General features: G+C 33.7%; 1 protein-coding gene and 1 long non-coding RNA gene across 14 annotated transcripts in view; one reads left to right on the top strand and one right to left on the bottom strand.

The window, feature by feature from the left end:
* The window catches only part of LOC145686136 (synaptotagmin 1-like), a 473,180-nt gene that overhangs the window by 6,840 nt on the left and 440,849 nt on the right, over window positions 1-25,491 (bottom strand). For 3 of the 4 annotated variants that reach the window (XR_014131519.1, XM_081759121.1, XM_081759122.1), the window contains exons 10-12: window positions 20,734-20,851; window positions 20,250-20,383; window positions 13,731-13,943 (exon numbers count right to left, since the gene is read on the bottom strand). Coding sequence is in view for 3 of the 4 variants with exons in the window: in XM_081759121.1 (XP_081615247.1) it covers window positions 13,752-13,943; window positions 20,250-20,383; window positions 20,734-20,851 (444 nt within the window). In the remaining variant the exon portion in view is untranslated. The remainder of the gene's footprint in view (window positions 1-13,730; window positions 13,944-20,249; window positions 20,384-20,733; window positions 20,852-25,491) is intronic. The other variant, XM_081759123.1, reaches the window with a different exon arrangement.
* Window positions 1-25,491, top strand: part of LOC145686138 (uncharacterized) — a 208,653-nt gene that overhangs the window by 135,043 nt on the left and 48,119 nt on the right. For 2 of the 10 annotated variants that reach the window (XR_014131525.1, XR_014131529.1), the window contains one exon: window positions 9,870-9,945. The exons of the other annotated variants lie outside the window; for them this stretch is intronic. This is a non-coding gene — a long non-coding RNA (uncharacterized LOC145686138). The remainder of the gene's footprint in view (window positions 1-9,869; window positions 9,946-25,491) is intronic. 10 annotated transcript variants of the gene reach the window in all.

The following is a 25,491-nucleotide window of genomic DNA, read 5'->3' as shown; positions in this document are numbered from 1 at the left end:
AGGGGGGTAAAAATTTCCTAGGAAATTATTACCTCCCTGTCGGCTATTGATTACTTCAAAGACAAACTAAAATGTTATATTATAAATTGATACCTGTCTGTAGTATCTCTTAACAGACACAGTCACTTTAGCCAAAATGGCTTTAAATCCGAAGATTTGGTAGGGGGGTAAAAATTTCCTAGGAAATTATTACCTCCGTGTCGGCTATTGGTTACTTCAAAGACAAACTCAAATGTTATATTATAAATTGATACCACTCTGTAGTATCTCTTAACAGACACAGTCACTTTGGCCAAGATGGCTTTAAATCCGAAGATTTGGTAGGGGGGTAAAAATTTCCTAGGAAATTATAACTTCCCTGTCGGCTATTGGTTACTTCAAAGACAAACTCAAATGTTATATTATAAATTGATACCTGTCTGTAGTATCTCTTAACAGACACAGTCACTTTAGCCAAGATGGCTTTAAATCCGAAGATTTGGTAGGGGGGTAAAAATTTCCTAGGAAATTATTACCTCCCTGTCGGCTATTGATTACTTCAAAGACAAATACAAATGTTATATTATAAATTGATACCACTAAGTAGTATCTCTTAACAGACACACTCACTTTAGCCAAGATGGTTTAAATCCGAAGATTTGGTAGGGGGGTAAAAATTTCCTAGGAAATTATTACCTCCCTGTCGGTTATTGGTTACTTCAAAGACAAACTCAAATGTTATATTATAAATTGATACCACTCTGCAGTATCTCTTAACAGGCACAGTCATTTTAGCCAAGATGGCTTTAAATCCGAAGATTTGATAGGGGGTAAAAATTTCCTAGGGAATTATTACCTCCCTGTCGGCTATTGAATACTTCAGACAAACACAAATGTTATATTATAAATTGATACCACTCTGTAGTATCTCTTAACAGACACAGTCACTTTGGCCAAGATGGCTTTAAATCCGAAGATTTGGTATGGGGGTAAAAATTTCCTAGGAAATTATTACCTCTCTGTCGGTTATTGGTTATTTCAAAGGCAAACTCAAATGTTATATTATAAATTGATACCACTCTGTAGTATCTCTTAACAGACACAGTCACTTTGGCCAAGATGAAGGATGGTTTTATTTTCGAAAGTTCATAGGGAGGTAATATATAAAGAAAGATAAAACTTATTTTTATTTTAAAGGAGATGTTGAAATACCAAATTTGATGACTGGGGTTTAATAGAGCCCGAAAATGTACACGTTTTTATAAGATAATTTTCATACGTATTCTTCGCTTCCGCTTTGAAATTCCAAAAATCGATTCTCTGTGATATATCACGTCTCAGATCCCATGTACTGACCAAGCTTTAAGTTTCTAAGTTCAGCGGTTGTACATACGACTTGAGAATCTTCCTTTTACAAGCCTTGTACGTTGTTCTGGTGGCTAGCTCGCACTAGCTAGCTACGCCATTTTCAACAGTGTTGACAACTTTATCAATGTTTATTATATCTCCGATACGGTTAGAGAAATCGAAGTGTTGTAAACGGTAAAATAATTTGAACGTTCCTTGCAAATCACACATGTAACTAGATATAATATTTACCTAAGATTTTTGTAAATAAAGACTTTCAAAAAATTCAAATTTTCAACCTCTGTAACTTCGTTTCTATTCATTTGAAAAACGTCATACCATGACCATGATATTCAGCGCTAAAGTTCTTTCGAACTATATTATCCTGTGCATCTCTGTTGTGCTGTGTCTGCGTTAGAGGCTTCCAAACATCGGATGTTTGTGATACCATAATATCTTTAGCTTGTAACACTGATTAATAAAAGTAGTATTTTAAATTTACATTTAACATGGTTAGAAATGTGTAATAAACTGACGTAGTGCCATTTGAAAAAATATAAATTTATATTTGGTTGGCAACACTTGTGAATTTCTGTCTAAACCCGTTATAGCGGATGATCACGATAAATTGTCTACCATGTGTATATAGGGACAGAGAGAGGAATAAATTGCAACAACGTTGTTTTTAATTGAAAGATGTGTTTTATGTTTACAATCATTTATGTTATAAACTTTGTAATAGTAGTTATCAAGATTATAAGGCAACTAATATCTAATATTTTACACTGCAAACTAGTTTATATTTTGGAATCAAAGTCTGCTTTCTCAGTTGCAAATAACAAAATTTAAAGTTAGATTTACTTACCTTTGTTTCCAAAGATTGTTTATTCTCTATAACAAAATTTAAAGTTAGATTTACTTACCTTTGTTTCAAAAGATTGTTTATTCTCTATATATTTTTCTTCCTACGTGTTCCACACTGTCAAAAGAGTAAAATCGAGTTTCAAAATCAATATTTTCCTTTCGACGCTACTAAATCCTTAAATCTCGACTACTAGTAGAACAAGTCAAGAGCTGCTTTCACGAACGAAACTATGAAATATTTTTTAACAGTGCAGTGTTTCGGAGGAAAGTTTCTTCCTCGTTTTATACTAGGCCGCTAATATGTAAGATTTGAATTGTTCCTCTTGAAGAGCAACTTATACAAATTTCATTGTTATAATAAGAAAACAATTAATAGAAATTACCACTTTGACACTGCAACCATCTTAAGACACCTGGGGGGCGCGGTGGCTCAGTGGTAGAGTGTTCACCTCTGGTGCTTGGGATCACTGGTTCGATCCCAGCTCGCGCCGTGTGGAGTTTATGGTGGACAAACACCGTACTTGTGGGCATTCTCGGGGTTCTACCGTTTAATCCCACTTTCTTCGTTCCACCATTTCATTCATTTCTCATAATCACTGTCTCCTTTATCCTAACCGGCATAGCCGTAGGACGTAAAACTAATAGATTTCATTTCATTTTTTTCTTAAGACACCCTCGTCAGACAGCAAATCACGTGCAAAACTGGAAAAGCAATTATTTCCTAGGAAAACATTACCGACTATCAAGTTTTTGGTCATGAAGCCAAATTTTCGGACATAAAGCAATCTTGACCAGAATGATTGCGTCTGTTAAGAAATAACACGGAGTAGCATCAATTAATAATATAACATTTGATACTATCTTTGAAGTAAACAAATAACCGACAGGCGGTATAAATATCTCAGGAAAATATTACCCACTATCAAATTTTCGGACATAAAGTCATATTGACCAAAGTGAATGCCTCCGTTAACGAACAACACAGAATGGTAATAATTTATAATGTAACATTTGATATCTTTAGAGTAGTGCTCTCAACGGGTCGGGTCGGGTCGGGTCGGGTTGAAGACCGACCCGACCCGAACCGTGACCCGAATTGACTGACCAGACCCGACTGACCCGAACCGTGATCCGACCTGATTGACCTGACCCGACAACCCGACCCGAGCTGATCCGACCCGACAACCCGACCCGACCAGACCCGTAATCCGACCCGAGCTCACCCGATCGGAGTCGGGTCGGGTCGGGTCACGCGTCGGGTCGGGTCAACCCGATCCGTTTGAGAGCACTATGGTCACGACACTGGGTGAACGCCAAAATGCACTCACATTGGGAATTAAGCCCGGACCACGTGTACCGAAGTCTTACACGTTAACCACTAGCTAGATCGAACGGGGGATTTGTATATGCATTTTAATGAATATTTGGCACTTTTGAGGTTTGGTTATTTCTTTTTATAACTATTAACAACGTCCGACGTGGGAAAAAATTATTTTTTTTCTTGCTTTAGTTCTATGTGACGAAAATTTTCTTCAAGGTCAGTGTTCTTACCTGCTCGGACGGCAGGGGGTCTTCTCGGAATGCAGTAGCAAGAGTCTCTTGGCGGAGACAAAAGGAAATCGTTTAACTACAATGATAAGGGTTGAGGAAACAGGAGAACACCTGTGATTTTTTCTCACCCTTCAAGTTTCATTCCAAAATAGGTTCTTATGATTCCGGGACCCGTGCCACTTTGATTTTTCTTTCTCGGTAATTAAAACGTATTTTACAGTATATATAGTTGCACGTAAGAAGATACATAAAATGAATTTTGTAATTTAAAATTTAAAAATACAGTATGATATTTAAATATAAAGTACTAATTTTATTTCATCACTTTCAGCCCAACAAATAAAATTCAAACGATTCGCTCCCTGGGTCTTGGTCATCAATACTGCGTCTTATTCTTAGTCTTGCAGTCAAGTATTGGTCCTGCATTTCGTAGTCTTGGTGGTCTTTCATGCTATACAAGAGCCAAGAATGCTCGCCTCATCGATACAAATGAAGACCAAGTGTGATTTTGATTATGGTCTTTCATACTATACGGAAAGCAAGAAAATACGCTCATCGCTACTTGGTGATCACCAAAATAAGGCCAAGAGCAAGATTACTATGCAATTCGTCTTGCATATCCAATCTTTATCTTGTTCTTGTATCGATGTCCTTGGGCTTGGTGAAATAAAATGAAATATTCAGTTTAAGGTCCCTCGATTCTGCACCGAGGCTAAGGGATATGGTGACCATGAGAAATGAATGAAACGGTGGAATGAAGAAAGTGGGAGGAAACAGGAGAACCCCGAGAAAACCCACTACACGGCGTTTCTCCACCCCAAAGCCTACTTAGCACAAGCTGGGATCGAACCATCTACACTATGCACCAGAGATGAATTCTCTACCACTGAGCCACCGCAGCCCTGCTTGGGCTTGGTCGTCCATATCCAATCTTTCTTTTGGCCTTACATAAACAACTTCTAGTTTTGTTCTAAATCCAGACTCCATATTGGCGTAGATATTAATATTACAGTCGATTGGTAAAATCAATCTTCCACATTTAAAAATTAAAGTACACACAATTACAAAAATAAGCATTTACCATAAAAGTACTAGCTTCAAGTGTTCAAAATAGATTTATGGTTTCTATAAAATCAATAGAAAATTGCTATTTTCAATTTGACAGCTAGTAAAAAACAGCAGTTTTCGACTCCAGCCGAGTTTAAGCTCAACCTAAACTCAGTTGACCAAAGTGAACTGACCCGATTGACCCGATTCGACAACCCGACCCAAGCTGACCCGACTGACCAAACTCGATAACCCGATCCGACTTGACCCGATTGACCCGACCCGACAACCCGACCCGAGCTGACCCGATTGACTCGACCCGAGTAGACTAACCCGAAAACGCGACCCTTGCTGACCCGACTGACCCCACCCCACAAACCGACCTGATTTGACCTGATCCGACCAGACCCGTAACCCGACCCGAGACGCGTTTGAGAGCACTACATTGGAGTAATCAAAAACCGACATGTGGGTATAATTTCCTAGGATATTTTTACACCCCCTACCAAATCTTCGAACTTAAAGCCGTCTTACCCAAAGTGAGTATGTCTGTTAATAGATTCTACGGAGTGGTATCAATTTATAATGCAACATTTGAGATTGTCTTTGAAGTAACCAATAGCCGACAGGGAGGTAATAATTTCCTAGAAAATTTTTACCCCCTACCGAATCTTCGCATTTAAAGCCATCTTGGCTGAAGTGACTGTGTCTGTTAAGAGATACTACAGAGAGGTATCAATTTATAATATAACATTTATGTTTGTCTTTGAAGTAATCAAAGCCGACAAGGAAGTAATAATTTCCTAGGAAATTTTTACCCCCCTACCAAATCTTCGCATTTAAAGCCATCTTGGCTAAAGTGACTGTGTCTGTTAAGAGATACTACAGAGTGGTATCAATTTATAATATAACATTTGTGCTTGTCTTTGAAGTAACCAATAGCCGACAGGGAGGTAATAATTTCCTAGGAAATTTTTACCCCCTACCAAATCTTCGTATTTAAAGCCATCTTGGCTGAAGTGACTGTGTCTGTTAAGAGATACTACAGAGTGGTATCAATTTGTAATATAACATTTGAGTTTGTCTTTGAAGTAACCAATAGCCGACAGGAACGTAATAATTTCCTAGGAAATTTTTACCCCCCTACCAAATCTTCGCATTTAAAGCCATCTTGGCTAAGGTGACTGTGTCTGTTAAGAGATACTACAGACAGGTATCAATTTATAATATAACATTTGAGTTTGTCTTTGACGTAACCAATAGCCGACAGGGAGGTAATAATTTCCTAGGAAATTTTTACCCCCCTACCAAATCTTCGGATTTAAATCCATCTTGGCTAAAGTGACTGTGTCTGTTAAGAGATACTACAGAGTGGTATCAATTTGTAATATAATATTTGTGCTTGTCTTTGAAGTAACCAATAGCCGACAGGGAGGTAATAATTTCCTAGGAAATTTTTACCCCCCTACCAAATCTTCGTATTTAAATCCATCTTGGCTAAAGTGACTGTGTCTGTTAAGAGATACTACAGACAGGTATCAATTTATAATATAACATTTGAGTTTGTCTTTGAAGTAACCAATAGCCGACAGGGAAGTTATAATTTCCTAGGAAATTTTTACCCCCCCTACCAAATCTTTGCATTTAAAGCCATCTTGGCCAAAGTGACTGTGTCTGTTAAGAGATACTACAGAGTGGTATCAATTTATAATATAACATTTGAGTTTGTCTTTGAAGTAACCAATAGCCGACAGGGAGGTAATAATTTCCTAGGAAATTTTTACCCCCTACCAAATCTTCGGATTTAAAGCCATCTTGGCTAAAGTGACTGTGTCTGTTAAGAGATACTACAGACAGGTATCAATTTATAATATAACATTTTAGTTTGTCTTTGAAGTAACCAATAACCGACAGGGAGGTAATAATTTACTAGGAAATTTTTACCCCCCTACCAAATCTTCGGATTTAAAGCCATCTTGGCTAAAGTGACTGTGTCTGTTAAGAGATACTACAGACAGGTATCAATTTATAATATAACATTTGTGTTTGTCTTTGAAGTAACCAATAACCGACAGGGAGGTAATAATTTCCTAGGAAATTTTTACCCCCCTACCAAATCTTCGGATTTAAAGCCATCTTGGCTAAAGTGACTGTGTCTGTTAAGAGATACTACAGAGTGGTATCAATTTATAATATAACATTTGATTTGTCTTTGAAGTAACCAATAGCCGACAGGGAGGTAATAATTTCCTAGGAAATTTTTACCCCTCTACCAAATCTTCGCATTTAAAGCCATCTTGGCTAAAGTGACTGTGTCTGTTAAGAGATACTACAGCGTAGTATCAATTTATAATATAACATTTGTGTTTGTCTTTGAAGTAACCAATAACCGACAGGGAGGTAATAATTTCCTAGGAAAATTTTACCCACCTACCAAATCTTTGCATTTAAAGCCATCTTGGCTAAAGTGACTGTGTCTGTTAAGAGATACTACAGAGAGGTATCAATTTATAATATAACATTTGTGTTTGTCTTTGAAGTAACCAATAACCGACAGGGAGGTAATAATTTGCTAGGAAATTTTTACCCCCCTACCAAATCTTCGGATTTAAAGCCATCTTGGCCAAAGTGACTGTGTCTGTTAGGAGATACTACAGAGTGGTATCAATTTATAATATAACATTTGAGTTTGTCTTTGAAGTAACCAATAGCCGACAGGGAGGTAATAATTTCCTAGGAAATTTTTACCCCCCTACCAAATCTTCGGATTTAAAGCCATTTTGGCTAAAGTGACTGTGTCTGTTAAGAGATACTACAGAGTGGTATCAATTTATAATATAACATTTGAGTTTGTCTTTGAAGTAATCAATAGCCGACAGGGAGGTAATAATTTCCTAGGAAATTTTTACCCCCCTACCAAATCTTCGTATTTAAATCCATCTTGGCTAAAGTGACTGTGTCTGTTAAGAGATACTACAGACAGGTATCAATTTATAATATAACATTTGTGTTTGTCTTTGAAGTAACCAATAGCCGACAGGGAGGTAATAATTTCCTAGGAAATTTTTACCCCCCTACCAAATCTTCGGATTTAAAGCCATCTTGGCTAAAGTGACTGTGTCTGTTAAGAGATACTACAGACAGGTATCAATTTATAATATAACATTTTAGTTTGTCTTTGAAGTAACCAATAGCTGACAGAGAGGTAATAATTTCCTAGGAAATTTTTACCCACGTACCAAATCTTTGCATTTAAAGCCATCTTGGCTAAAGTGACTGTGTCTGTTAAGAGATACTACAGAGTGGTATCAATTTATAATATAACATTTGTGTTTGTCTTTGAAGTAACCAATAGCCGACAGGGAGGTAATAATTTCCTAGGAAATTTTTACCCCCCTACCAAATCTTCGCATTTAAAGCCATCTTGGCTAAAGTGACTGTGTCTGTTAAGAGATACTACAGAGTGGTATCAATTTATAATATAACATTTGTGTTTGTCTTTGAAGTAACCAATAGCCGACAGGGAGGTAATAATTTCCTAGGAAATTTTTACCCCCCTACCAAATCTTCGGATTTAAAGCCATCTTGGCCAAAGTGACTGTGTCTGTTAAGAGATACTACAGAGTGGTATCAATTTATAATGTAACATTTGAGTTTGTCTTTGAAGTAACCAATAACCGACAGGGAGGTAATAATTTCCTAGGAAATTTTTACCCCCCTACCAAATCTTCGGATTTAAAGCCATCTTGGCCAAGGTGACTGTGTCTGTTAAGAGATACTACATAGTGGTATCAATTTATGATATAACATTTGAGTTTGTCTTTGAAGTAACCAATAGCCGACAGGGAGGTAATAATTTCCTAGGAAATTTTTACCCCCCTACCAAATCTTCGGATTTAAAGCCATCTTGGCCAAAGTGACTGTGTCTGTTAAGAGATACTACAGAGTGGTATCAATTTATAATATAACATTTGAGTTTGTCTTTGAAGTAACCAATAACCGACAGGGAGGTAATAATTTCCTAGGAAATTTTTACCCCCCTACCAAATCTTCGGATTTAAAGCCATCTTGACCAAAGTGAGTGCATACACTGAGAGATCACATTCAATTATATGAATTTTTAATGTGACTTTTGACTTTTCCTTTGAAGTTACCAGAAACCGACAAGGGGGTAAAGATTTCCAGGGGGTAAAATTTTCCAGGGGGTAAAACTTTCCAGGGGTAAAAAATCCCTGTGACAACGGGACAATTATATAAAAGGAGTTTCAGTCAAGTAAATTCCTTAGCAACATGTATATACAGCTAAATATATTATATGAAAGTGATCCAGAAAGTAAGGCACCGATCTCTCATGGACACACTGTATTCTGCAGTCAGGTATACGCATTAATTTTCACTAATACTACGGCAGTAGCATCCATTACTTTTCATCTTGCAAGTAGTCATTATGCTTTTCCAATCACTAGTTCTATTGGTACACCAAGCATATAAAAAAAAAAAAATTGTGCCAAGCTGCTGAAGACACTTCATGAAGGGTTGATGAACTTTTGTACTGGATGTGATTCCCCCGCCCACTCAGAACGTGATTCCCCGTTCCATAGTCCAAAGAGCATACCACATAGGGACGATGCGTGTTTCCAGCCTTTGACCGACTAGTTCATTGCTCATCTTCTTACACATCTGTCCTGCCGTCATCAAACTCACACAGTCACATTTTTATACGTCAATTATAGACCAAGAGTTATAACAATTTAAAAACTTATTATCCTACTGAAACATTCTGTACTAATTATAACATACTAAAATTTACATTTTTATACGGTATTATTTAATTACTATGTTTTGTTGTCATCTGTTTAACTGCCATCAGTAGACTTAATGTTACTCGTTTATTAAAATGATTTAACTGAACTCTTATTAGAAGATACATTTGACTTATATATTTGATAATTATATAAACTGAACGACTTTCAAATGGTCACGTAAATTAATATAGGTCTACCATACTGACAGGGAATATGCATTGTTTCAAAATTTCAAAATATTACTGCTCCTTACTTGATTGTATATTTTCCCCATAGGTACAATTGTGAACTTTAGTATGAAGTGTGGAACAGTTTTATCACGCCAAGTGGTTATCCAACAAAAATAAACTAGGTATGCAATAATTGCAAATTTGGAGCGAAGCGATCGTCCTTTATTGATTATTCATAGAATTTTGTTTCTAGTACATCAATTGATTTTGTGAACGAACACGATATGCAAATAGTTGAATTTGACATATCGGCAAAAAGTAATAATAATAGCTTTGAAAAATTGTGTTCGGAGAACAAAACGAAAAGGACTTCGGGCTATTTGTAATGCTAAAAATTATATTTTCCATTATTGTACAATGGCAATTTGCACGCCAAATTCTTTTCAAAGATTAAGCATATGGGAATTCTGTTTTCCGGTGATTATTCTTCAATGGTATGTCCGATTTGGACATGCGACCCCTTACGACATTCAGCGCGCGCTCTTGAGTCACCATGTCAACTTTGGTGAAGAATGATTCAGGTATCTAAGAGAGATATCTGGATAAACGAATAAGTCAATAAAGAGACGCTTCGCTCCAATAAATAAATTATTTTTATTATTATTAAAAATAAATAAATAAAATGACTAAGGGTTAACAATTCTCAGTGCTAAAAGAATAAATTAATAAATATTATAACTCCATTATGAATGACAATGGAGTTAAAATCCATTTTGTGTGCAGTGTGTATATTTTTAAACTGAAAATGTTTCAAAAATCAAACAAATCCTTAAGAGTAATTCTACAAATAAAGCTTCAAAATAACATGGTTAATACGCTTTCTGTATTAGTGTATATTCATGTGTTCGATATCCAGTTATTCAGTTAGATTACGGGCATAAACTGAGATCTAAAACTAAAATGAATGAAAAGAAAAGAAAGAAAGAAAAAAAAAGCCTCTTGAGATAGTCGGAAAAGGTTTTACCCCTATTTTAAGTTCTAATCCTTTAATTTTTGTGTCTTACTTAATAATCCCAAAAAACTCCGTTACTAAAGTTAGAATCCCAAAAAACTCCCTTACTAAATTAGAATCCCATTCGTCGTTGATAACATTTTTTTTATCTAAATAATAGATTTCCAAGAAATCTCAGTAACATTTTACCCACGTTTGTAGCTAACTAACTCTACGGCCTATGGGACCCGAAGGTTCAGTGCCGTGTTCACAAAAGATCTCCATTGACTTCTATCTTTAGCCAACTGGATCTAGTTTCTACTTTGTATTCTTATTTCTGCAAGATCCATCTTAATATTATCCTCCGATCTGCGCTTAGGTCTTCCTAATGAACGTTTTCCGATTGGATTTTCAGTTAAAACTTTGAAAGTTTTCCTTTCTTCCGTTCTAGCTACATGACCTACTCATCTAAGCCTCCTCTACTTGATGACCCTCACAATATTTGGTAAACTGTATAAATTATGCAGTTCCTCCTCATAAAATTTCCGCCATTCCCCATTCCCGTGCCTCTTGGGTCCAAATATTCGTATCAGGATTATATTCTCAAATACTGTCAGTCTGAGTAAGCCACCATGTTTCCCAATCATACAGTACAACAGGTATGATTATAGTTTTATATATTTTAAGCCTCAAATTTCTCTACAGAATTGGCAACGACAAAAGATTTTGAACTGAATAATAACACAAATTCCCTGCATTCAATTAACATTTAATTTCTTCGTGGATATGATTTTGGTCTGTTCACGCTGATCCTAGATATATGAAAGTATCCACCTTGTCGAAAGTACTATTTGATATTTTGACATCCATAATTTGCAATATTACGACCCCGGAGCATTTCCATGTATTTAGTTTTCTCTGCATTTACTTCTAAACCCATGTTCTTGCAAGCGTTTAATAACGCCTCTGTATTTCTTTGTATTGTTCTTTTGTCATCCCCTGTCAGCCCATTATCAGCATAGGCTATGAACTATGAACTGGTGAATACCATTCAACTCTAGGCCCTAGTTGCTATATTTGATTTTCCTTATAGCGTACTTCAGAACTAAGTTTAATGATGGCGACAACGCATCTCCTTGTTTCATGCCATTCTCGACGTGAAAGCTCGTGGACAAGAATTTTCCTACTCGGTCTTCATTTTGAGATTCATTTAAAGAAGTCTTAGTTAATCTAACTAACATTTTCGATATTCCAAATTCTGTAAGAATGCTGAACAATGTTTCTCTCCTAACCGAATCAGGATTTTCTAAAATCAATAAATAATTCATGTACCGGGGTAATGTGTTCCCACTTCGTCTAAATCCGCACTGATAATCTCCAATAATTCTATCTGTGTATGGGATCAATTTTGTTAATAGAATGTTTGAGAGGATTTTACAGGATGTTGAGAGAAGAGAAATGTCTCGATAATTATTACAGTCAGCTTTGTCGCCTTTCTTGTAAATTGAAACAATGATTGACTCGTTCCACTTACTCTTGTAGTTATTCCCCCTTTTTCCAGATAAGGAGAATGAGTTCTTGTTCAACATTTTTTTTCCTTCCAGCTTAACTCAGCCAGAATTTCGTCTATATCCGGAGATTTGTGTTTATTTCTTTACAGCGATTTCTACTTCTGTGCAGTTAGGCTTTGGAATATACGGTTCTCCCGTATTTATTTGCCTTTCTCCATGAACATTATTTTTTGGCTGTGTGTTAAGCAAACTGTCAGAAATTTTACCATCTATTCAAGATCCTATCTGTGTCAGTGAGAATTGTTTCGTCGGCTTTTAAGCGCGGGGTTGATAGTCTTTCTTAAATTCATTGATGCCCTTTTACATGTCTTGAATATTTATTTTTAGTATTATCTTCAAGTTCATTAATTTTAGTTTTCAGAAAATACATGAGACCTTTCACATGTCTTGAATATTTATTTTTAGTATTATCTTCAAGTTCATTAATTTTAGTTTTCAGAAAACAGCGGCTTTTTTGTTTTGTTTTGTTTTGTTTTGTTTTGTTTTGTTCTAAATGTTTTGGAAATTTTCCATCTGATATCAACAAAATTTTGTGTAGTTATATCGTTTGGATTTTGTAGCCAACGCAGTTTTGCTGATTTCTCTTCCCCGCTAGCTTAGTGAATTCCTGATCAAACCATGGTTTATTCCTATGTATTTTCGCTCGCACGATTTTTTTTTTTTTTTTGCTGCAATTTTAATGCTATCGCCAATTTCAACCAAACTATCCTCAGTACTAGTGCACTCTGAACCTTTTAAAACCACTAATCTATTCGATACTTCAATCTGATATCCCCCCCCCTTCTTGACTAGCTTTCCTCTAATTTATTTAAATTAAATCTTCCGTTTTCAGATGTTGAATATTTCCTTTATTCAATGATATCTATACGTCATTATCGCAGCTAAAAGGTAGTGGTCAGCGTCGAAGTCAGCTTCTCTGAACAACCGACATCAATCATCACGTTTGTAACTCCTAAATAATAACAATAATAACAATAACATTATTATTATTATTATTATTATTATTATTATTATTATTATTATTATTATTATTATTATTATTATTATTATTATTATTATTATTATTATTATTCAGATTATGTTTATTGTGTCTTTTTTACATTCCTTGTAGAATTCTTTCCCAAAGAATTTCTTTACACCTTGTGTATGTAAAAAGGTTCTATAAATTTCTTTTAATTTTGGCAGTTCAGGATTGTATGTTCAATCGTAAGATTTAATAGCATTTTAACGTCATTTTTGTAAAGTCTTATAACATTCATTCTTTGAAGCTTCAATAGAAATCTAAATAAGTATCTTCTGTAGAAGATAATAAATAAATAAAACCAGCATATAATAACTTTGAACGTGACTGCACATGTTTCTTACCGTTAAATTGCTAATACAAATAATGTAGGTGTAAGTATACCTTACTAGCACCTGTTTCTCCTTAGTCCTTCTTATCGTCTTCGGGGTCTTTCAGAGTATGCCACTGCGCAATAGGTCGCCGCGGTGAAGCCAGCATGTCAGACCAGTGTCGCAGTTCAGTACCAGTAGCGTTATAACCAAGAACAACCTTTCCGATAGGCTCTGATGTGCCAATACGATCGTAATCGACCACAGTTACAACCAATTGCACTTTCTGTAACGAAAAGACAATAAAGACATGTATTCAAATTGCATACATAACACACACCAATTTAAAAGATTACTATTATTTGTAGTGTAAAAAGATGGATTTTTTTAAAATCAAATTTTGATGAGTTTGTATTAACAGAGCAACATAATAAATCCATGTATTTCATAAACGTAAGTCTATACCAATCAGTAGGGGTATCTTGGAAATCTGTAAATATTTACTACATTTGTGTATTAGTTAACAGTAAAACAGGATTTTTAATCGCGTAATATTATATATATATATATATATATATTGATATTTAATAAAGCATACGCCATTATTATTCTTTGAAACATTTATAAAGCAGAACTATATTAAAAAGGTAAAATAAGAATTACTGACAGACTAAGTAGATGTCTTAGAAGCTACCCCGTCTGAAAAAAAGCTCTTTAAAGGAGATGTGCTCTTTAGGAAAACATACTATACAACCTTGAAATTGGTTTAAAATGTGTACTTTTATCCAGTGTAAACTTAAGAATTTTTTGAAGTGTCTGTATCCCTATATTTCCTCTTGGTTCAGCTTCGGAAACTAAAACCCATTTCCTTTTTAATCTTCTCAACGAAAAGTTCACACTTAGCGTCGCATCCTGAAGAAACACATCTTTCGTGGAAACGATTGAATTTGACATTGTAACTTGCACGTACTAATAAAATGGAATTCTGTACTATCATGATGCGCAATCAACATAACCTTACAAAAATAAATTCCACAGTCATTTCATTTCTTTCCTTTCGCACTTTTTGCCTCTTACCTCAGCCGATCTATTGTAATTTGGAAGAGAACATAAATAACAACGAAACAGCGTGGTGTGGAAAGCACGTGAAATGTTTAATTTTCAGCATTTCTTTCCATTTTTTTAAAACATCTTTGAAAAGAGCAGTGGGGATATCGAATTAGTTATTATAATAAAATGTGCTACAATTACAACTCAAGCAAATTCTTCCCCCGGAATCGGAATGCCTCGTGCGTTTTCCATGTGCATTTGCACATACTTTTTTTTTACCCAAGAAACACAGTTACCTGATGTTACCATGGAAGGTGATTCACCTTCCAGCCATTCTTTTCTTCTTTCTCCAGCTTCCACATGCACCATCATTTCTTTTTAAAATTAAAATAGGTTTTTAAATGTTTAATTTTCATAATGTATATTTTATTTAGTTTAATAATAATAATAATAATAAGATCCACTGTATTCATTATTAAAATCATTTCAAAATTCGAGTAGATCTTATGAAGAATTAATTCAGTTTCTACCATTTTAAAAAAGGAAAAATTGTCTTTGAAATCGAGGGGAGTTCTGGAACAGTTTAAGTACGGATACCAATATATCGCTGTAACTACTTTCATTTTGGTTGAAGCATCAAACTGCAACCACTAAATGTAGTCATATTATTATTATTATTATTATTATTATTGTGGTTACCGGAAGGAACTGTGTAGTTCCCTCTCCACAGAAAAGGAAGCGATTGAGCAGAAATCTTCATGCTCGCAAACTTTAGCGGTAAACGTGCCACCTAACTCAGATGCATGAAGAACTACTGCTCTTCAGCGATTTTTCATAACTTATGGCTTTGACATGTAGTGGCTAACTGCTAGTTTAGTCTTGCGATAAACTGAACATTCTTGAAGAATTAACATTTATCTGTGAGGAGGTGCTGGCGATTTATCTTTTATACTGACGAGAGGAGGACATCGTGAAAGCCAGAAGGATACTAGAAGTTGTACTTTAAAAGAATGAAAAATAGTACAATAAATATTCCTTTACTTCTTTGTTTAATATGAAGGAGTCGCCACTGATATACGAAGCAAAACACCATTGTCTAAGTGAAGAATCACTATCTTCGGTGACTGAATAAGATGAAATTTGGAAAGACTAATTAGATTAGAGTTATGTGTTAAGTAAAAAGTAAATATGAAAAAGTAGACTGATATAGGCACTATATTTGATATGTAAAGGCACTATATTTGATACATGGAGACTAGTTGATACACAGAAATGAAATGAAGTTTTTGAATTTTCACTTCCCACAGTTATGTCGGCTAGGCTAAAGGAGACGGTGAAGATGAGAAATGAATGAAATGATGGAATGAAGAAAGTGGGAGGAAACGGGAGAACCCCAAGGAAACCCACGCACACGGTGTTTGTCCACCACAAAGTTCACTTAGCAGGAGCAGGGTTTGAACCCGCGACCCCATGCACCAGAGGTGAACGCTCTACCGCTGAGCCACCGCGGCCCCCAATAGTTGATACACAGAATACGTATGTTGTTCACTTGCATGCATTCAGCATGATGTTCACAGAAGAACGGATTTTCAGTTCTTTGTATGTCTCTTTCATGCAAAAATTACTTTGTGGATCATAATTTTTGTATTACGTGTTACCAACTGGGTGAAATTTATATCATAGGCAATATTTATAAATTCAATCGATGGGACAGTAAGTTAAAATCATATTACCTGCAAATGAATAAAAGATTTTTACTATATCATTGTTTTCAGCAATGTAAACATTTATGGTTGTGGCAACAGATCAATACTTGGGGCACATTTTACAATTTTCAAGTTTCTGAAAATTTTACTCGAATGAGAGGAGAGAAGAAAATTTTTCCTATCATTATGTTTTCCTTTAAACACACGAAATATGGTGCAAGACAGCTTCTTGCTACATAGTATAGGAATATTTTATTCACTTGTAAGAATTTCGAAAATTTCCACCCAAAAGAGGAAACGACAAAATGTTACTAAAATAAGTTTCTTTTCAAACGCTGGCTGAACATGCAGGATATTGGTGTTGCGAATTTTGCTTCAGAAAATATAGAAAAATCATTCACATAGGCACGAAATTTCGTACCTGCGTTTCTTGCTACACCCAGGCACGTAGCCAACGGGTGGGTCCGGGGGTCTGGACTCCCCTTTCGAAATGAGAAGTGAAAAAAATAGGAAGGATAAAACAAAAAGAAACGACAAAAGGAAGAATCAGTGTTAAAAATATAAAGCTACAGCAAGCGTTTGGTTACTCTTTCTTATGAGGAGCTTTGTATGGAGAATACAAGGGGGTCATGTTAAAAATGAATATTATTGTGACGGAACATTCCAAATTCCGTCTAGCTCCATGCTAATCCTATGGACTACAAATGACGATCGATAAACCGGTTTGATCAGCTAGATTCTCAGGTAGAACTTAAGAAATCCCCACAATCACCAATAATATGAGCCTTGCAACATAGATTCCAGTTACACTGGTTAAAGAAATTTTCAATTTCGCGGCAGCACTAATCCATGTTATAGCATGTCTTTATTGCCAAAAGATATCTAGTTGCTATCCTTAACGGCACTAAACGAAGATAAGAAAAAGAAGAAAAAAGAAGACAAGGAAAACTGAATTCGAATGACCTCGGAAGACTTCAATACTTTTAAATACTTTTTTTAAAATTCTATTACTGGGGATTTTTTCATAGTCTGTTACTAAAATACTTACTAACATATCCTCATTTTATTGTCCTAACAAACCAATACGGGTATGTTGCCAGTAAAATAGTTTAGATTGCTCGAGCCTCTTGTGGGTAACCACAGTATTTCATGTCACTCCCCTCCTCCCATTACGAAATCCTGGCTAAACGAACCAATATGTGTTGCCAGTAAAATAGTTTAGAATGATCGAGCCCCTGGTGTGATAACCACAGTATTTCGTCACGTACCCCCCCCCCCCATTACGAAATCCTGGCTACGTGCCTGCTACACCAAATCTTATTCGTTTGAATGAATTGGAGTTATTTCGCACCAAGAAAGCGGTAGTAGGTAAATGCTACTAATATAATGTGTGTCTTTTAAACTGTTCAAAATACTTATGTAACATCATTTGCTTCAGATGATACGAAAATGTCAATTTCTTGCAGAGTTCAATATGGTTAACGCAGAGCAAAGTAAATCGCCAATACTTTTGATCTGCTGGTTTTAACTTTTAGTGTAGCCAACGCAATGGAACAAAATTTATTTATTTTTATATATATATATATATATATATATATATATATATATACATGTTCAAGAGAACATATCATTCTACTTTAAGAACACAGGGTAATGTAGAAGCGATGGGCACAAAAATATTGATTGCAGTGGAAGACGTACGAATTTGCTGATTTTACTTAACGATTTCTACAAAATGTAATGAATCTAGTTTTCGGATGTAAGCATTTAGATAGATCTCAACTGTGAGAAATATCATGTAGATTCTTTTCAGTTTCATTAGTTCAGTGAATTCAAACTTGAAGTCTGTAATTCTCCAAGTCAAAATCCAAAAAGTTGTACGTATTTCAAATATTTTCACTAATATGTACAAAACTGGTACTTCTACTAGTCAATATATACTAATCAAAGGACAAATACTGGATCTTCTTTTATTTTAAAGGAGATTCTAATTTAGAGCAAATTTTCTACAATTGTCGGTCTAAAGTAAACTTGACAAATTATTAACAATAGTTTTTTTTTTTATAAACTTCATTGGAACTAACGTTCACTTTCCATTCCAATACTGCACGGATTGTAATTTAGTTATATATAAACTCTATCGCTGAAATATTATTCATTATTAAAAACAGTTATCAATATTAAAGGTAAAATACTGTACAAGGTAAGAGGTTTTGCAGAAGCGACACACTATCTTACACATAAAGACACGCATATTATTACTACTACTACTACTTTCAGAGCATTTTGTACTTCTGGTAGTTTATTAATCTAAGAAATATTAGTTCCTCTTTTCTAATGTAATTCTAATTCACAGTAAATCTACATACTATTATAATTAGTTTAGGAGGTAATGATCTTATTCATATACTAGATATTTTTATTTGTTCAATATAAAAAAAATCACCTATCCTAAAAAAGCAATGTGGTGTATTTTGAAAGAAATGTTACATTCTAATTGATCATCGATTATCTTATTATGATTGAAATGTAAAAGTTAAAAGACAATACTTTTTATTAATTCACTGAACAGCTTGGACACATATCTAACAGTGTGCTAACATAAGATCTCTGTTAATAGGTTAACTGTTATATGATATAAGAAGAGCAACGTAATGAGACTGATTTTCTGTTAACAATGAATTAAATCATTTTTAAAAAATCAAGGTTCAAATTGTCCCTTTGGACAGCTACACAGCAGTGATGGAGGCGTTGCTTCCATTCTTCGCAGCAGTGCTGGAATCCTGGTATTCCTGCTTCTGCTGGAATACCTTTCTGTTTGTCAGTTACGCTCTCCTGGATATTATCCAAAGTACCAAAAGGACACTCTTTCAAGTGGTTCTAGAGCAAGGGGGATAAAAACAAGTCATAGGGACTGAAGTCCGGCGAATAGGAGGCTGAGAAATCACAAGAACGCTTTTTAAGATAAAAATTCATTAATGAAAATTTCCTGTGCAGCATCCAAGTGCATCCATTGCCTGATCGTACACGTTCTACACTTTTTCTGAGTTTTTCAAGTGTTTCCCGATAAAAAGTTTGACTGGCAGTTTGTTTTGGTAGCAAAAATTCTTTGTGGACGATCTCTCAAGTATCCAAAAGAGGTCATCAATTTGATTTTGGATTTGCCCATTCTCACTTTCTTGGGACAGTGAGAATTTGGGGTCCTAAAAAGGACTTGTGTGCAATCTGAACACTTGAGTCCTGAATAAGAAATATTCTCCATAAATCTTTTTCAACATTTCGTAAGTCGCAGTAGCAGTTTCGCCAAGTTTTACACAAAATTTGTTAACAGAACGTTGCTCAATTTTTTGCTGGTTCATTTTCGTAACGTACCTCAGAATTTTTCAAACTTCGCTTCAAACGTTCGAAAATTTCACTTCAAACGTTATCAACAATCAGTAGCAACTGGAGTATGTTCAAACTTGTACTGAGTAAACGCAAAGGGTTAACTTACCTCCCATGTGAAGTTGGAAGTAGCAGTGCTGTCGGTTCGTGCAGCATTGCTTTTCTAACAACTCGCATATGCAATACATTACGAAATGTGATATTTTATATTTTCTTCGCTAAGTTATGCATTCTTCTTAACAAGACATGCTTATTTGATGGTTAATTAGTGTCATCCGTGCCTAGCTTGAGGTTTAATAAAGATAAAATCCATCTGTAATGGGGGAAAGTGTCTCCCCCTACATATCTTGTGTAGGATACGAAATAAAAGATAAAAATATTTACAGTGAAGAAGAGGACATTTAGGAAGAACAATTGAGTAGGTAAATAGTAGAATTTATTATATCACTCACCTGAATTTGTTCGAACGGCACCTCAAACGTGAAAGACTCATTGTAGTAAGGGTTCAGAGTACATTTCTTGATACTTGTTTTCTTCTTCTTCAATCGCTTACCATTTTGCATCAAAGCAATTTTCACGTAAGGATCTAAGATGTAAAAATAAAAGTAAACTATAGAAATTATTTTCGAATAAAGAACTTGAATAGAGAGTTTAGTAAGGATAACATAGGGACTCGGTTTACACCATATTTGTATTTTAATAAATAGTCCAAGTGTTATGTTCTCACGATTATTCAGAACAAAATCTTCGTTAGGAGTATTATTGTTAAGGCTAATGTGATTCTACTTAATTTTAAACTGTTGATAAGTAATGAAATGTATTACAAATTTATATTACACTAGAATAACAAATTGTTCTCTACCACATATAAATTGTAATTATTTATATTTAAAAAATAAATAAAAAATCAGTTGCTCAGTATTTTTTCAATTTTACCTGATAATCCACCGACGTCCATCTTTTTGAGGTTCTTTGCTTCAAGAATTACAACTGTTAGTTTGCCAGCAGTTGGAACGTACCGAAGTGAGAAGCAAATGTCACCCAACTTGTTTTCCTACAAAACAAACACATTTTTGGCCATGTAATATTTTTATACATAATTTAATTTTTTTAAAAAATGGATATATTTATAAATTGCTTGCCAATAAACTAAAAATTTATGTTCTTTTTTGTTTATTTTTTATAATTTTAATGAAATATGTATATGTTTGTGAAAAAAGTTTATGTAGTTATCCACAATAGTTGATACCCATGTAGTAATTTTGTAATTGCTTTTCCCAACATATTCACGTTTCAAATTATATTCATGATCTACAATAGTTCGTCTCCACATAATTAATATCCCTCAAATTTTACTGATATTTGTACTTGAACAAAATAAATTTCACAAATTTTGAAATGAAAATAAATCCTAGATGAATTTGTTTTATAGTCCGAATGTTAGGCAAAATAAAGTTTCTTTCTCTTTTCTTCTTTTAAAAATATATATTTCTAACCACTGAACGGGAGGATCACTATCGCTAGACCTCCTGACAAACGGACAGCAGAAGGAAATATATATAATTTGATGATTCGCGAAGTAAAACGTAAACATAGACGTTCATTTTCTTTTCCATCAGTGCTAGTCTTTTCACTATTATGGGATGTTCAAAATAAAAAGAATTGATAAAGTATAAGCGTCCTGCATGATGCCAAAGTTTTACCTATTTTATAATGTTAATTAATTTTTTAAAAATAATATTGTCATACTTAAATGCTAGTTGCAATAGATCTAATGACATGTTTTTCAGATCAGTCGTGGTCAAAAGTTTTACTGCAAAGCTGAGCAATTTTTGTATTAAGCCGCGTAATATGAAAAAGTTTCGTTATATACGCATATTATATATATATATATATATATATATATATATATATCCAGATTATATTATGGAGTCAGTAAAATATTTTTTTTCTATTTTCTGGGTAATTACTTGTCTACATTTTTCCATACTGAATTTTTATAGTATTTTGAACTCTTTGATTCCCAGTTTTTAAAACAAGATTGTAAATAAGTTGGCTAAATTTTTGGTGAATATTATCGGGAGCAAACTCATATTATACAAGAATACGTAATTGGAGTTAGCTCAAAAGAACTATTAGTTCAAAAACTCAACGTAAAGCTTTACTATAGAACTGTTGTTGATCTGAATCTGAATGTAATCTTCATTTAGATTTAAATTCAAATAGAATAGGGAACCAGAAGATATCAAACAGCACGAATATGAATTCGCGAGAAGGCCAAAGGCAAAAATAGAATACCAAAATGAAGACAAATTAATTAATACCTAAAACACGTAAGAATACATCTTTTATTTTTTATAACGAAAATAAGCGGATTAGTAATGAAACTAAAGACTAGCTAAAGGAGTCCAACCCAAGTGGTAGAATGAATAATAACTATTACCATAAGGAAAAGTTAATAAATACAATGCAACTCATTAATTACATGAAAAGTGGCGTTGTTTTGAAAGTTTTTTTTTTTAGATTTTTTTAATATTCACATATATTCACTAATAAAAGTTCTGAAATGTAACTACTAATAAAGAGACTTAAAAATTGAAATAGTACATTGTTTTCAACAAATTTCCTTCTATGTAATATTCTTTACATGAAATTTTAAAGTCATAAATTAAAAGTTTATTTGTAACTTCTCGACAATGAGTTCACTAGAGTACAACTAAGATGAAAATGAGTTGGTTACCGAAGTTTAAATGGAACTGTTTAAATTGAATTAAATTTCAAAAACGTAAATTTAATTAAAGCTCTCCTTCTTTTAGAGATTCTTAGAGTTTAGATTTCCATTTTTCTCTTCGACATATTTGGGCTAACTCATCATTGACGCTTCGAGATGCAGCTTCTGGCTTTCAAATGGAAGGTAATACCACTACGTAATATACGTAATTTAATATTTACCTCCACTACGTAATATACAAACTGTTGTTGAGTAAAAGCAAGATGAATTTTAGTGAGGTAATGTCCAATCACTGCGAGATCTGAAAGATATTATTCGCTCAGCAGGGTATAAACTTTTGTGGATAAGTGCATATTAAAACAAGTTTTATGTCTCTTTAAAATGTTTTGTTCTTGTATACAAAATTAAATAATAAATATGACTTTTATCACCTGAAGTCTTCAATCTAATATATCTGAATTCAAATATCGATTCCTATAATTTTTAAGCACACTTCTGAATAACCTATATACGGTGAAAATAAATCTTAGTTTTAAAAAATATGTATGTGGAATTCATAGAACACAAAATACATTTATTATAAACTGTTTATTTAAATATAAATTATTAATTTAACTTAATATGTTGTAAATAATGTGCGCAACTAAATCTCAATGTGCATTGCCATAAGAAAAAATGTATCTGATTATCATTGTATTTATTCGTCTATTTTTAAAATATGAGTCATTCCAATAGCATTTAAACAAACCAAGAAAAAATATGATAACTTGCATCAAAATGCTTGAAAATGTGTAATTCCTTGCATAAATTGAAGCAAAATATAAAATGGCAAGTAATTAGATCTAAAATTTTGTTGCAAAATATGCATTTCACAGCAAACTTATTTACGCTTTCATTATGCTTGCATCAAGCAGTATATGGTGTACTTATTCGAAAAAATAAATATATATATAATCAAATAACCAAAGAAGAAAATAAATAAAATATATTCAACATAGTTCATCATGTGCATAAATAAGGGATTATAAAAATTTTAGATTAAAATTATTTCAAAAAGAAAAATGTAGTACTAAAACACAATTCTTCATAAAATTCCAAGATATATATATGATTAGTCGTGTGTTTGTGTCTGCGTAGTACATTTTCTTTACTTTATTTTCCAACATATGCAAAAAACATTGTGCTTGATTTTTTTTCAATATTCATATATTTTAATAATGCTTATGGAATTTAACAGTACATAAAATGACAAATTGAACCCATGATTTGTCTATACTGTAGAACAAAACTAGCGCGATTTAAAATCCTTTCAATGTGAAGCCATTTTCAAGTAAAGTCAAGGGAACGGTCTAGCTGTTATCTCTTCATCGTAAGTCGCATAGTTTTTATGGATCTCAATGAAGAGATGTTAGCTAAAGCAATAAGACTATATAGAGAAACATATATGGCCATAGTGCAAATAGCATCAAGATATAATTTACAATTGTTATGAACTTTTATAATGAATTGTTAATTTGAAGATCAATCAGTTTTAAAGTTTTTCTTATTTTGTTTACAGAAATTGTATATATATATATATATATATTCTACCTGAACGAGAAATGAAATCATGATCTTTTAAATGCTACTCAGATTCGTTCACATTGCAGACTCCACCATATGAGTATGAGAGTATCGTCCAATTTAAAATGTGCGAATATCTTTTCCTATTTTGTATTAGAATAAGAAGTAGTGAATATCATAATTTATGGTACAATTGTAGTGAAAAAGTAGTATATGATGCGGATACTTACTAAGTGTTAGTTAAAAGCAACCGCCCAATATTAGATCAGTTGCATCTGATTTGAAGGACAGCTATGTATCAAAACGAACATATCAAGGGAATGAGAAAAGATATTTTGGTTCATATAACCAGGAAATTATTGTTAATTAAGGTATAATACATTTTAGTTCTCTGTAATGACAAAGATGTTATATGTGCAACACGTCAAATCAAGCACGTTAACTGACATCTTTTTACTGAACAATTGGCCAGAGAAATGTTTAAAGAACAAACTCTTTTCATACTGCACTAAGAAGTACCAAGAAATTATGTTACGTAGCCAAACGATCTACAAAGCTACATTCGGAAACAGAGGTGCCAAAATTAATCAAAAACCTATGTGCGAAAGTATGTAATCAATTTACGCTTTCCAAAATGTTAAAGATCAAACTTAGGCAAAGCCAAGTGGTAGTGCTCATAAATTCGGCAGTCCTCCATCGTAATAATATTCAATACAAATGCTAGAAAATGTTCTTTAAGTATGAAAAAAAATAGTCTGAGATTACCTTTCTTTTAGTCAAGGAAGAAAATTATATGTATTGACCTCAGCTAAGTAGTTTGAACATTTACAGGAAGAAGCTATATAATAATGCAAATGTCTCCGCACATTTTCCTTTCAAGAATCCTGGAACCTAGCTTTGAATCTGTTCCAAGATAAGATCTATACATGTAGAAACGGTCAATATATTGAACTCTTGATGACAAATTGAAAAGAATTTAGAAGTAATATATTTTGCCCTACTATGTTATCAAATTAAATAATAATATCCTTCATAATAAATCTTCATACTATTTTTTTTAAAATTACAATTGCAGCAAATAAACTTGTAGCAATTGCAGCAAACAGCAGCACACAAACCCAAAATTTGTAAACAACAACTGCTGCTAAGCTTGATTATTATAATAATTGACAAAAGATGCGTTGTGTGTTAATGGTCTATAACATGTCGTCTCATTTCTTCTGTAATTTCAAACCCTCTATTAGTTAGATTATCATTATTGTGAGCATTCTTTCCATAATCTACTCGCAATGTATCACTAGTGTTCTGATTATATTCACGTGTTATTTCATCTAACCGTTGTTTAACTTCAAGATCAATATATGGTTGAAATTCTTCCTTTTTCCATAACAGTATCCTCC

The sequence above is a fragment of the Thermobia domestica genome, chromosome 5 (assembly GCF_964235325.1).
Source record: "Thermobia domestica chromosome 5, izTheDome1.hap1.1, whole genome shotgun sequence".
NCBI lineage: Eukaryota > Metazoa > Arthropoda > Insecta > Zygentoma > Lepismatidae > Thermobia > Thermobia domestica.
Note: the sequence above shows the minus strand (reverse complement) of the source record. Positions and strands in the feature narration are given on the sequence as shown.